Source organism: Dermatophagoides pteronyssinus, unplaced genomic scaffold (assembly GCF_027571235.1).
Source record: "Dermatophagoides pteronyssinus isolate colony J.1.1.1.1 unplaced genomic scaffold, Derpt_VIB-CSIC_2022.12 sq0021, whole genome shotgun sequence".
In the NCBI taxonomy this organism is placed as follows: Eukaryota; Metazoa; Arthropoda; class Arachnida; order Sarcoptiformes; family Pyroglyphidae; genus Dermatophagoides; species Dermatophagoides pteronyssinus.
The window spans coordinates 199,223-214,319 of NW_027461545.1; the positions used below are offsets into that span (position 1 = coordinate 199,223).

The window sequence follows — 15,097 nt, forward strand, 5'->3', positions numbered from 1 at the left end:
TTTCGCTATCTCTCTCCTTCTCTCCCTCAATCGATTTTCAATCGGTTTTGAAATGAAAAAAAAACTAAATCATCAGGCAATCAACTCTTTATCATTTCGGAAGCAATCCAGAAAGAAAAACTTGGCAACCGATTTAATGAAAAAACAAAAAAAGGAAATTTTAATGATTTTTTTTTTCGTAATCAAACAACAACAACTTTGAAATTTTGAAAAGATACAGAATACAATACGATTCGTTAGAAAAAAAACGGTTAACTTTAAAACTTGATTTAGTAATCTAACTCTAATTAGGATTTAATCTTTGTTTGTTACACTCTTTTTTTTGTTTGTTTGATTGTGTGTGTGTGTTTAGTTTGAATTGAAAACATTCGTGTGTTTGACATTTGGAGCGTTTTTTTTTGTTATTTGTTGATTTGGTTAAGTTCATATTTTCTCATTTTTTTTTTGTTTTTTTCATTAAAAAAAATCGTTCGCTCTCTTTTTATTTGTTTGAAAATTTCGTGCTCATTTCATTTTCAATTCCAATTTGAATTCCGATATCATCATGCAACAATCAGCAATCAACTTTCAAATGACTTTTTCGTTCTGTAAGAAACCAATCAATCCAGTTATTGATTGGTTATTGGTACATTCATTCATTCACATGACGACGATTGTCATGAATAACAAAACAAAACAAAAAAATGAATTTTCTCATTATAATTATAATTCCGGAAAGAATTTTAAAAAAAAAATTTGTTGAATTTGATAATAATAATGTGAAACGATTCTATTTCGATCCTGTTTGGTTGATTGGTTCGAGATTGTAATGAATCGTAAAGCTGTAACGAAAAAAAAACAACATCAAAATAGCCTGATAGGCGACATATGGCATTATTATTTTTCCATCATCATCCTTTTCACAGGAGATTTTTTTTTCTCTGCTTCACCCCCTTATTATTATTATATTGAATGTTATTTCAAACCAGAACCAAAAAAAAAAAAAAAAAATCATTCACCGGCAAATGACAATCTTGGGACAATTTGCACTTGTTTTGATTTTTTTTTCTTTGTTATTAGAGTGACACTTTGTTGTTCATGGGAAACAACAATAATAACGATATGAACAACAATGGTGTGTTTTTGGTGGTTTAAGACTTGCGGGCGATCCATATACACACATTGATATAACAACAAACAATCTCTGATGATGTTTTTCTCTCTACAAAATTCAATTCAATCATCATCATTTGTATGGAAAAAAAACAACCGCCCGTAAGCGTTTGCGAAAATATTTGTACCAAAGAAAAAAAGAATCAGACAGGAATCGAAACAGGATTGATTAGGTGAATCGAAGTAACAAAAAAACTAAAGAAAAGTTTGAATAGAGATATTTATAGAAAACAAAAACCAATCATCATTGAATGAACAACATGCGATATAATTCACACAATCTCATCATCATCATTGATTGTTTCATTGAACAAAGACAGTGAGAAAAGTTTGCCAATCTCTGTGTTGTTGAAATAACAATATATATTGAAAAATCCTGAAACTTTATTCCTTGTTTTTTTCTTCTATTTCTGATTACCAAAAAACAAATGCATTTCATTCATTATATCCAAAAAAAAAGAATCAAAGAAAGATTGACGTTTTTTTTGGTTTCCTTGATTCTTTCTTTTTTAGTTGCGGAGGAAAACTTTCCATCATTTTCACCCATATAAACACTATAGTACAAATGACCAAAGAATGTTGAAAGAAGGAGAAGAAATGTTTCCAATGTAATAATCAAACATTTATGGAAAAAAAATCTTCTGATAACTAATCTCTTTTTGATCATTTCAACACACTACACACAACAAACACACACATAGAGGATTAATAGGGATTCACTATAACAAAACTATAGCAAAACTTTTTGTCATGTTTCTATCGATAAGTGATGATGTTATAGTTGTAATCGAATCCATATTGTTTCATATTCATTCTTTGATGATGATGATCATCATCAATAAATTATTACAGCTGTATTATAAATCCTAATAATATTTATATATTTGGGGATTTTGGTTTTATTGTGTTTTTTATATTTCTCCTGTTTTCTTTTTTTTACACGAACTTGATCGATATTTTTTTCTTCTCGATTTCATCATTGAAGGTGGATAAAGAAAACCAGAACGAAAAAAATTAATTTATGACCATAAGATTTAGATTAGGACGATTAATTTTCAATTCTATCATTTCATTTCATCATTTTTTTCTGGTTTGAAATATAGATTATTATTATTTATAGACATCTAAAAAAATCATTGATGCAGAAATATTTTGGGTGACATAGAGGGGATTTAGTTAGTTAGTTTTTGTATCGCTCTAATTATCATTATGGATTCTGTTGTTTTATTTAATCAAATTTTCGCAGTTGTTGTTGTTGTTGTTGTTTTTCATTGTCATTGGTATACAGAAAAGACTTTTGAGGTCAAATGGCAAAATATGATGATAATAATAATATTTTATTCATTTTCATTTTGTTCAAATGATTACAGTTTCTGTTGTTAGATTTGTAGGAAAAAACTTTTCTTTTTTTATGATTACGGGTTCTTTCTGCATCTCTTGAGACCTGCTTGCTTGCTTGTTGTTATTGTTGTTGTTGTTTTTTTTGTTGAATTTTGACCTGCGTTCATAGCTGTACCATACAAACAAACACCAACACATACACCAGCTGGCTAGCGCAATGATTGAAAAATTCTTTCAAATTCAATTTGATTTTGTACCGCTTATCTCTGCTGTTGTCGTTGTTTAAGGGGTCATTCATATAACAGCAGTGTGTAAGCCAGAAAATCTGAAATGAAATGAATAAATCGTAAAAAGGATTTGATTTTGATTCCAATCACTATTTTTTTTTTTTTTTTTTGAATTCGCGTGCTAGTCTCGTGTCTGGTCATAGGTAAAAAAAAACATTGGTAAGTATCATCATCATTTATAACGGTGATGATTTTTGCTTTTTCATTCTTTCGTTGTTGACCTAATGCCATATTAACCATATGCTGTTTTTTTTATGATTACATCATTCATTCATTGACTTATTGTTGTTTTGTCTCAAACAGAACAACAGGAGAAAACAAAATTTTTCATTATCGCACTTGAAAAGGTGAGGTGAGGCCACGTGCCAAGAATGTGATTAGAAATGAGAGAAAAATTGGGAAAATGTCCAAATTCAAATCTCAATGAATTATTATTACTTAAATGACAATTATGGTTTGTTTTTTTTTCTATGTAAAAATCATTGTTGTGGAACCGAGTACCGCTATATCTACCTGCATGTCCTCCTTATCTGATGATGATGTTGGGGGTACATTATCATCATCATCATAATCATCAATGTTCATTCGACCGTTTCATCATCATTACATCTTCTGTCTATGATGTTTCAACGTGCACGTGTTGTTCACGAGTGCAATTGAGGACAATAATCCTTTTTGGTTTGTATGAATGAATGAATGAATGAAACATCTGCATATAAATATGAATAGTGAATATGCATTACCAAAAACTAATTTTTTTTGTTTGAAACGCATTGTTAATCATACGTGTAATTTGTTGTTGGGGTATTTTGTTTAGAAAATTTGTAAAGTTTCCAATTACCAATGATTTTTTTTCTTATATTCATTGTTATTATGGGGTCAAATGAAATGAAGAAAATACCAGACCAAGCGAATTTTTGAAAACCAAGGAACATCCATTGGGTAACAACAACAACAAAGATGATGATGGTCATATTTGTGAAAAACAAAAACAAAAACAAAAAAATTCAAGAATAATAAAAATCTTTTCTCAATGTATGTATTTTTAGGCGTTATTATTGTTGAATGTTTTAAAAGAAAGAGAAAAAAAAAGAAAGATTCATGCTTGGCGTCATCAATGTATCAAGTCAAAGAAAAGTGTACGGGTGTACCGTACACACACACACACGATCAATCGTTACTTTTTTCAACGACGACGACGACAATGAACACGCGTCATTCAACACAAGAATACTATGTGTAAAGAGGAAAAGATTTTTTTTTTGGGCGGATCTTCATATTGAATTCAATATTGATCAATATGTAAATAGGCCACACCTAACTGGTGGTGATTTTTGATTTTTATTTTTTGGTTGTTCGTTATGTTCTGTGTTCTGTTTTATTGGATCAATGATGATCATATATCGTTGTTATTGTTGTTGTTGATGCTTTTTGTTGTTTGCTTCTGCCCCTTTTATTGTCAAGAATACCAAATGTAATATAATGAGGCCATCACAGTTATATATTACGGTGGTGGTGAGAGAGAGAGAGAGAGAGAGAGAGAGAGAGAGAGAAAGACATCTCCCTTTGTCAATTCCGAAAAAAAAGATCCCAAAAAATGCTACACACACACACACAACCCAGATGTTCACATTATACCGGGTGTATGTTTTGCTTGCAAAAATGATTTGTTGATGATGATGATGATGATGAAAAAACCGATTCATTCCATTCAACTAGCAATGTGAGATTCGTGTGTGTTTTGGTTTTATTTTTTGTTGAATGGAATATTATACGTGATTCACTTACCACTTGTTTGCTCTGAACCACTCTTTCTTTTTTTTTGGATGTGGTGGAGTTTCTTGGATTGTGATTCTTCCATACCAAAAAAAAAAAAATGATTGCTGCCCTATTATATAACCAATAGAGAATTGAAAGAAAATTATTTAGATTCTTTTTTTTTGGTTATTCTAAATACTACTACCATTACAAAATGGTACATTTATGTCCATATCATTCCTATTTTTCTTCACACTTTGTTTGATCAATTTGAAAAAACAAAAAAACAGAAAAAAAATCTAGATAAAGCAAAGTTTATTTGAAAATATTTTGTCATTTCAATTCTAACCAACCATTCACCAACAACTTGAACAACAATTTAATTCAATTTGATTTGACTTTGACTTTGTGTTTGTGTTTTTATCGCTGATTCTTGGTTTTTGATTTTTTTTTGTTTATTCGTTTGGTCTTGTTGAATTGTGACTTGATTTTTGACTTGAATTTATCATTCGAACCGACGAAAAACTAAAACAATTTACAACTGAAAATTCTTTTTCCACTGAAATGAAATGCTAAATATTAATAACGATCATCCTAATATAAACATGGTGACCACCGCTTGTCCACCACCATCATCGACATCGACATCGACAACAACTAAATCATCATCATCATTGATAAATCAATCAGCATCGAGATTTCAATTAAATCAACGGCAACAGGAATCGTTTGTACCGAATGGTAAGTAATCATTGTAAAGAAATGTGTATATTAGATTTTATTTTTGGACAAAAAGATGTTTGTTTGTATTTCGATAAAAAAAATTGGAAAGGTGATATCACTAAAACACCTGGCTTGTGTTTGTGTATGTATATTTCACACTTATCATTACCTTTACCTTTATTGATTTGTGCAAACACACACAGACAAAAAGGTCAAACAACTACTGTACTTTGTAATCAAAAGTCCAATTTTGAAACAAAATCAATGCAATGTATATCAATGACAGAATCAAAAAATAACAGCAGCCTTGCAACAACCAAAAATCCTGATAAGAATTGTTTAATCATTTTTTTTTGAGGAGAAGAAAAAAAGATTAGATCATAATATCAATTGATGATTGTTTTCATCACTAAATCATCATTATCATTATTATTGTTCGCCTCAAAAATCAAATCAAATCTCTAATTGTAAATCATGATTGTATTGTGTTTGTGATTTTTTTTTGATTGTTTGTTTGATAATTGATTTTTTATTGATGATGATGATTAAGAAGTTTTAGTTTTGTTGTTGTTGTTGTTGGGAGCAATACATGGCGCCAATAGCCACTTGTAAGAAAATTAAATGTCTTGATTTGATTTATTTGTATTTTTATCAATATCCATAAATATTGTTTTTGTCGTTGTTGTTGTTCAGTATTCATTCTATATTTTGCCCCGAATTATCTGATAATCTGTTTGACTTTGAACAATTTTTTTCCGATAAAAAAAAATTATTGATTAGTTATTGACCAATTTTTTTCTACTAATGTCCAATCATCAGTATTATCAGAAAATTTTCATTTTTGAAAATGCCGAATTCATCTTATCTAAAGATGTTTGTTGTTATCATATTTTTTTTTGGGCAAAAGTGCAAGTATATGATAACTTTATGATATGATTTATTAGCGAATTTGATGAATGTGTTGTTTATATTAGTAAATGTGTTGATAAATTAATTCAGGAAGAGAAAAAGGAATTGCGAAATTTTCACCTTCATCATCATTCATTATCGATATGGTTTATCATTCATTATTCACTGTTTTGATTTGCAATTTTTGCCATGTATTTACATCTGTATTTATAATTTTTTGTTCATATATGAATTCAAATCATTTTTCATATCTTTTTTTTTGAATGTTTCGTTTTTGTCAAATGCTATTCAGATATAAAGATTGTTGTGTGAATAATTTTGTTCATTTTTTCTTGTTGTTGCTTTAATCATTCTTGAAAGAAAAATTGAATTTATTAATTTTTTTCTTCTTTCGGTATCATCATCGTTATCGATCAATCAATCAATCAAATGTGAAAAACTTATTTTGCAAAAAAAAAAATCTAATCAAAAAATCCAAAAAGGAAAAAAAACATTTACAGTCAATTTATCCTATCGATTTCCATAAGGAGAAAAAAAATTTGTAAAATTGAAAAATAATTAAAGAAAACATTTGAGATTTAGGAGTTAGAAGATGAAAAAAACTTTGTTGAGTGGCACAAAACAAACATTATATTTACTAAGAATCAATCAAATCAATCAATCGATTGAAATGTTGTTAATGATGATTAGATTGCCAAAAAAAAAGTCAGTAGCTTATTGATGATTATTGTTTTTTCCTCTATTATTTTATTAGAGAAGATATTTTGAACCAAAAAAAATAAAAAAAAAAAAAAATCCTGTTGACATTTGAATATCAAATCAATTCTCAATCATCTTAAGTGTTTAATCTTTTTTTTTTTGGTTTTAACTAATTTCACCTTTTTTTTCTTTCTACCCAAATGATGATAAAAATAGAATTCATCATAACTTCATAGTTGCATGATTCTTTTTTACTGACTGACATTTATAAAAATATCATTCCCCCTCTCTCTCTCTAAAAACAAAAAATTCATATTTACTTTTTAGGTGAAATTCTTGTTGTTGTTTTCAAACACGCAGCATACACACACAGTTTGTAAATACATTTTTGCTTACTTTGGTGATTGGCGTTTTTTTTGGCTAATTCTGTGTTTATCCTGTTGGTCATTTGTCTAGATTTTTCTTCATGCTCGAATTTTCCATTCCAATAATAGAAAATTATCAAACAACATTAACAACTTTAAAAGAAAAGACCTTTCTGGTTGATTGTTGTTATTTTTGTCATTTCTGATTGTCTCTCCCTTTCACTGTTTTTTTTCCAATGATAAAACACTATCTCTACACTAGCTAACAGTATTGAAAAAAAAATAAAAACAATAATCACAGTTCTCGAACATTCCTAATTTCCGATTCAATTTTAGGTTTATTTTTATTTTTGGCAATCAAAATTAAAGATTTGAAAGTAGTGTGTGTGTGTTTGTATGTAATATCCAATGGATGATATGGGAAAAATATGATTTTCACTTGTTCATTGGCCTCTTTGTTTGTCTTGGTATGCACTCTATCTATCCGGAAACATTTTTTTTTCATTTGCCAAACAGATGAATCAATTCGATGAATAAGTTCGATGAACATGACATAATGATGATGTTACGGATGATGACCCGAATCTTGATCAATAATGTTATTCTATTCTGTAAAAAAACTATGCTGTTTAAACACCTGTGAATAATAATATCCTGATATTAATTAACATAATGGAATGAATCGATGTGAATGAATTGTAGATCCTATTGCTTTTGTGTTTTTGATTCCGGTTCGTTATCCTTGTTTATTTCTATATTTACATTGTGTGTATGTATGACATCCTTGTTGTTCGTCATTTAATCAACATCAATTGTCAATTGAATCAAAAAAAACATATCCAAACCCAAAACACAAATAAACAAAAAATTTGATTGAATATCGATTAACCAGCTGGTTAATTATTTCTTTCCCCACACACAATCTCAATTATTAGTAATCAAGACTTTTTAGTTACAAAAAAAAATCCTGATTATCCATAAAAAAAATCATTGCATTTATAAGTTTGATTTATTATTAAAGATTTTATTCTTATCATCAAAAAAAACTAACGACAATCAAAGATTGACAGATAAATCTTTTAAATTACTTTACCTACTTGTTAATATTTACATAGACGCGTGTCATTGTCTAAAAGTTTGTCGTCTGTGTATGTAACGTTTCAAACTTTGTAGGTAACAAAACAAAACAACAAAAAAAGTTAATATACCTACAGGTTAATAACAATAAATAAGGATTGTCATTTTTTTGTGTGGTTAAAGTCGCTGCACTTTGATCAACATACAAGGCACAGGTCGATTTTTACAATAGTTTTTTACAAAATTCATTTGACATCAGTTTTATTATTATTATGATGACAAATAAATTATAAAAAACATTTTACAATTTAAGTAATAAACTAATAATATTGGGCTACACACTTTTCTACACTGATTTTCACTGTGATGAAAAGATGTTTGCTGTGATTTTTTGTGATGTTTTTTTCAGTCCTGTTTACCTGTTTGTATAATTCTTTCTTTCTTTCTTTCATTCATTTTTTTCCATTCAGCATTCAATAATAATAAAGCGAAATCCAATTCACCAACAACAACAACAACAATCGATTTAAATAAAATTCATTCACGTTCATTTATTCCGGATCAATTGAATCAATTTTTTAATCTAAATCAATTTTCATCATCATCATCATCGATTGTTAATGATCGACAAAAATCATCACGTAATCAAATATTTCAATCATCAACATCAACATCATCATCATCATTATCATCATCATTGTTATCATCATCGTCTTCAGAATCATCATCATCATCTTCATTAGATATGCCAAGTTTATTGGCAAATTATTCAAATAAAATGGCAACATTATCAACAAATTGGCTTGGTTCAAATCAACAACAACAATTAAATCATTGTTCATCATCATTAACAACAACAAATCCAAATGAATTAATATTAGGTTCATCAAATTTAATCAATCCATTAATGGATCCAATTGCATTTGCTGCTGCATATGGTTCATTAATGCAACAAAATTTTAATGTATCATTAGGATTGCTTAGTCCTAAATCACCAACAACAACAACAACAACATCCAATTTGACTATAAACAATGATAATATCATCAATCGATCAAATAATGATAATTCAATCAAAAATCATCGAAATAAAAAAACAAAATCATCATCATCAATGATGAATAATAATGGCAATAATAATAATAATAATAAAGAATCAAGAAAAGCAATATCCGATTATTCTATTAATTCAATTTTATCATCATCATCACCGAAAATATCATCGAAGATTTCAACGGATTCAAAATTAATTTCCAATAAAACAAATCGACAAAAACATCATCGATTAACAAATGGTTCCGAGGAAGAAGAATATTCATTTGGTTCTTCATCACCATCCATATCACCATCAATATCATCCACATCATCATTATCAGTATTGAATAGTATTGATGGTGATCATCATGGTCAATCATCACCATCATCATCGATTTCATCGAGTATTGGCTCATCATCACCATCATCGATGATGAATGGATTTTTTAAAATCAATCCAATGGATAATGATGAAATCAATGAATCATCGAAAAGACGACAATCATCATCAATGAATAGTAATAATTCGATTACATCATTAGATAATAATAATGATGATGATGATGATGATGACGAACCAATTATCGATGTTGTTGATCAAGATGAAGAAAAACCAATCAATCTATCAACAAATAATGATGATGACGATTCCGCAGCAGAATTATTGATTAAACATTCAAACAATAATAATAATAATAATTTATATAATCCAATATGCCATCAAAACAGCAATATGATGACACCACCAAATTCACCACCATTCTATGCTAATCCATTTCTTTATTCAGCTGTAGCTGCTGCTGTTGGTCAACAAACAAAAAATTTAAAAGAAAATCATCGTCATCCGCAACAAGATTGCATTCAATCAAATCGATCTCGTTCATTAATTCATTCAAATTTGGCTGATAATAATAGTAATAATAATGCTCATCATCATCATCCACAACCATCAAATCAGATTGCAAATACATCATCAGCTATAGCAGCATATTTACAACCTGGATATTCATCCGCTGCCGCCGCATCATTCAATAATGAACAACAAAAAACATTATTACGTTCATTATTTCCTTCCGGTGATATGTTTTCCTCCTTGATTCCAACATCATCCGCAGATGTCGCACGTAATTCTTTATTATCATCATTGAATTTGGTTGATCATAATAATCCACATAATCATCATCATCAATTGATGGCTGCAGCAGCTGCTGCTGCTGCTCATGCTTCGGCTTCTGCTTCCGTTGTATCATCGAAATCGAAATCATCATCAAATCGTGGTGGTGGTGGTCATAATCATCATAATCATAGTGGCGTTCATCAAATAATGGCAAACAATAATAATCATATTTTAAATGGAACCATGATGACATCTAACGGCCAGGATCGAACATTTGAATGTAAGCAATGTGGAAAACAATTTAAACGTTCATCAACATTATCAACTCATATGTTAATCCATTCAGATACAAGGCCATTTCCATGCATGTATTGTGGTAAGTAATCAATATGAATTTTTTTTGCTAATTTAATTTGCTAATAATTTGTTCATTTTTTGTAATAGGAAAAAGATTTCATCAAAAATCGGATATGAAAAAACATACCTATATTCATACGGGTGAAAAACCACATAAATGTAATGTATGTGGAAAGGCATTTTCCCAATCATCAAATCTAATCACTCATGCTCGAAAACATACCGGTTATAAACCATTTGTTTGTGATCTATGTCCACGTGCATTTCAACGTAAAGTTGATCTTCGTCGTCATCGTGATGCTCAACATATTTTACAACAATCCAATGGTAACAGTAATTCATCGATTTCCATTCGTCAATCTCATAAAAATTCCAATGGACATTTATTGCCACCACCACCACCACCACCAACAGCAACGACAACATCCATAATACCACAATCTTCTTCATCCACTTCTCAATTGATGTTACCACAACAATTACAACGATTATTACTGCCTCAATGAAAAGAATTTCCTCTTTCTTTTTTTTTGGCAAAATTTTGCTGAAAAAAAAAGCCGGTGCCAAATATTTAAAACAAACAAAATATGATCCGCGCAAATTGAAAAATATTTTTTAGATAGATTTTTTTTCTTCTTCTTCTTTGTTTGATTTTTGAATTTGAATTATCCTTATTATCATTATAATTATTGTTGTTGTTGTTGTTTATGCTCATTAGTTGATATTTTTAGCAATCGATTATTAATTATTACTATCCTCATCATCATTATCATTATCATTATCTCTACTCCTGTATTTATCGATCATCATCAATATTTAGTCATTAATTTGATTTGAAATTATCATTAATTAAACATTTTAAATTATCAAGTGCAACACACACACATACATTATAAAAATATTTGTAAAATTTCATTTTATTGAATTTTTTTTGTTGTCAAATTGTTGTTCATCCATTCACTAATCATTATGACCACTATATTCAGCTAATCATCAGCATTATTCATTTGTTGTTTTTTTTGTTGCCCAAAAAACATTGTATTTTGTTTGTAAAATAATAATAATAAAATGATTTCATGAAATTCAAATTTAAATTGATAAAAGTTGCCATTATTCGCCAATAGATGTCGCTCATTGCTGAAACAAAATTTCATAAAATAAAAAAACAATTTGAAAAATGATTGCATTGTCAACATTGTTAAAATTAATTGAATAATTTATTTAATTGAAAAAAAATTAAGTGGAAAAAATAGAGAAAGAAAATAAACATAGACTTTTTTTTTAAACACGAACAAAAACTTTATCAATCACATTAATCATTGAAGAAATTGGTTTCATATCGGTTTGATCATCATTATACCGGCCATAATGTTGATAATAACGACGTAGATAGATTGGATTTGTTAAAACTTGTTCAGTAAATTGATGCCATGATTTTGGCGATAATGATGTCATATTATATGAATCACGTGCATTATATTCAAATTCCCATACAGGTGTTGTTTCGATTGGTTCATATTTATGTTTATCCATATGATTAGCTTTGGTCAAATTCAAATAATATGTCATATGATCAACAAGTTCACCAGTTTCCGTATCAGTTGAATAAAATCTAAATGATGGCATTACATTTAAATAAGTAGTAACACTTGGTGCCAGGTAAGCAACACCAATTGGTTCAGGATTATTTAATGGTTGATTGGAATAATATAAACGTATTTCATCCAAATGTGTATGGCCAAAAAATTGTCCACGAATAATATTTTTATATCTTTCAATAATATCACGATATGTTATTACCCAATGTGTAAAACATTCATCTTCATCCGGTGCAATATGACCAACAAGGTAAACATATTGACCAGATAATGTTGCATTTTGTAATTCAAGTTGTAACCAATGTAACATATCACCCATATCTAGATAACGTAAAACATTCCAGAAATTTAATCGTGCACAATAATTCATATTCATTACTATAAAACGAGCTTGACGATCAACAACAGCATAATAGCCATATTGTCGAAATATTTCATGATATTCAGCAGGTATCCATTGTTTCCATTGTTGTAACAGTTCTTCATAAAGCCATTGACTTGAAAAATGTTTATTTAAATCTTCCGGACAAAATTGATCAACAGGATTTGATTCATGATTACCGATAACCGGTATAATAATTTTATCATTTGGAACATGTTTTTTAATCAGACCATTAAATGTACGTGTTGTATGTATGATTTCTTCTTTGGTTGTATTCCAAATATCATGTGGTATATAATCACCAGTCAGCAAAAGATAACGATATTTATCTGAATGTTGTTGTGAAATTGTTGTCAGAAGATTTTCAACCGTACGTAGTACTGAATCACAATTATCCATACTGCCCCAAAATCCAGCAGCATGACTACGTTTATTCGATGTACTTGTTGATCGACAACATAATGGTTCACTACAACCAGCCGGTGCATTTGGTTGATAATAAATATCTAGATGCAGATCGGATAAATGAAGAATTGTTGATTGATTTGTTTGTTGCACTGAAACAGCATTTTCTTCACGCCATTTTTGTCGATGTTCAAGATCTGTGAACAAATTAAACAAAACAAACGAAGGGTTAATGGTTGTTATTTGTTGTTGTGAAAAAAATCATACCCAAAAGAACATTGGTAACATAATTGGATAATGGTAACAGGGGTAATTTCCATTTATCACTATGTGGATATAAGGCACTTGTTGACATACAACTTGTTCCAATAACAAGACCACAAATTTCTGAATTTTGTAATGATGAATGTACCAACACATAGATTAATTCTTCACCAAACAATTGACTAAGACCTTCACAAACACGACTTTCTTCATAACCCAATGAGCAAACACTTACAAATATTGCCTGTACAGTTGGTAAATTTGGATATAAACGTATAACTCCAACAGCCATTGAACATATTTGACATGTTAACCATGATGCTTTATTACCTCTAATTGCCGTATTATATTCCTATTTTTTTATTAGTGATGACATTTATAATTGATTTGATTGATTGGTCATATAATGGATTGAAAGCACGAGAAAGCATATTTGGAAGCATATTTGGGTGGATGGACAGCAACAACATTGATTGATTATATTTTATTGAAAAACAAACAACTAATTGATTAATTTGAAATCTAATTTGTTATTGTTTAATTAATTAAATTAATAAAAAACTCACTTTAACTAATAATTTGGGATTTAAAAAGCGTAACAAATGAATAATATTGAAAAGCGTATGATCATTTAAAGGAGAAGTAGAAGAAGATTGACTCACTTTTAGTGAATTATTATTCATTGATGTTGTTGAAATTTGATTGGAATCATCACCATTACGACCACCATTAATAATCATACCTTGAACATTATAATCAATTATGATTATCAATGATATCAATATCGATAACATTAGTAAGCTTTTTTTTAAAGCCAACATTTTTGTTCGAATGATGAATGATGATGATGGACTGTGGATTGACCAAACAAACAAACAAAATCACCACCAGTTGATTTTTTCTCCTTATTGATGACGACTTGAATCGAAACGAATGTGTTTGTTGTTTTAAAATTGAATGAAATTTGAATAGAGGACAACGAACGAAAATTGTTTGTATGATTTCTTCTATGATAAACAACCGATAATGATAATGGCAACCAATATCTTATTTAGAGAATCAATCAATCAATCACGTCATATCGTTATCAAATCATATGATAAAATTGGTAAGGCACATTAAGAAACAATGATCAAAATGATGATGATACGTTTTAAATTATTTGTGTTTATGTAATGAAATTGCAAAAAAAAAAATTGATTGTCATTTTTATAGCTGGGTAAAAAACAATGAAATGTTTGGTTGCACGGTTGCTGGTATGCTGTTTTTCCTTGCAAACAAAATGAATAAAGAAAGAAAGATGATCAATAACCATCAAAAACCAGAAAAATTATTGAAATATTTTTCAATGATGATGATCAGGGTTATTGTGGTTGTTTGGTTGTTGTTGTTGACACTGTTGTTGTTGTTTTGTCAAATTGCCTTGTAATAATATTTTCCATGATGATTATTATCATTATCATCATCAATGACAATTTTCGAATGATGATGATGATGATGTTTATATCTGAAGAATTTATCAACCCGACAACAGCAAATCAAAATCAAATCACATTATTATCATTGTTGTTGTTGAATTGAATTCATTATGACAAAGCAATTTATAATCATGATGATGATTACCGATT

At 29.0% G+C, this 15,097-nt stretch overlaps 2 protein-coding genes across 4 annotated transcripts; one reads left to right on the plus strand and one right to left on the minus strand.

Annotated features, from left to right (window-relative positions):
- The first annotated feature begins 4,752 nt into the window (after positions 1–4,752).
- On the plus strand, positions 4,753–11,451 carry LOC113799188 (uncharacterized). 2 transcript variants are annotated; one of them, XM_075822855.1, is made up of 4 exons: positions 4,753–5,279; positions 8,782–10,743; positions 10,810–10,839; positions 10,908–11,451. In XM_075822855.1, the coding sequence occupies exons 1-4, from the start codon at positions 5,108–5,110 to the stop codon at positions 11,324–11,326; spliced, it is 2,583 nt and encodes an 860-aa protein (XP_075678970.1). In that variant the 5' UTR covers positions 4,753–5,107; the 3' UTR covers positions 11,327–11,451. The 2 variants fall into 2 exon arrangements, with proteins under 2 accessions (XP_075678970.1, XP_075678969.1); XM_075822854.1 differs by having other exon boundaries at positions 4,757–5,279; positions 8,782–10,839.
- A 564-nt stretch (positions 11,452–12,015) lies between these two features.
- On the minus strand, positions 12,016–14,938 carry LOC113799186 (sphingomyelin phosphodiesterase-like). Of its 2 annotated transcripts, none has more exons than XM_027349783.2 (3): positions 14,036–14,938; positions 13,473–13,821; positions 12,016–13,402 (listed from the first exon to the last, which is right to left on the minus strand). In XM_027349783.2, exons 1-3 carry the CDS (start codon positions 14,288–14,290, stop codon positions 12,102–12,104), a joined length of 1,905 nt encoding a protein of 634 aa, XP_027205584.2. In that variant the 5' UTR covers positions 14,291–14,938; the 3' UTR covers positions 12,016–12,101. The 2 variants fall into 2 exon arrangements, with proteins under 2 accessions (XP_027205584.2, XP_027205586.2); XM_027349785.2 differs by having other exon boundaries at positions 14,132–14,932.
- Positions 14,939–15,097: the final 159 nt, after the last annotated feature.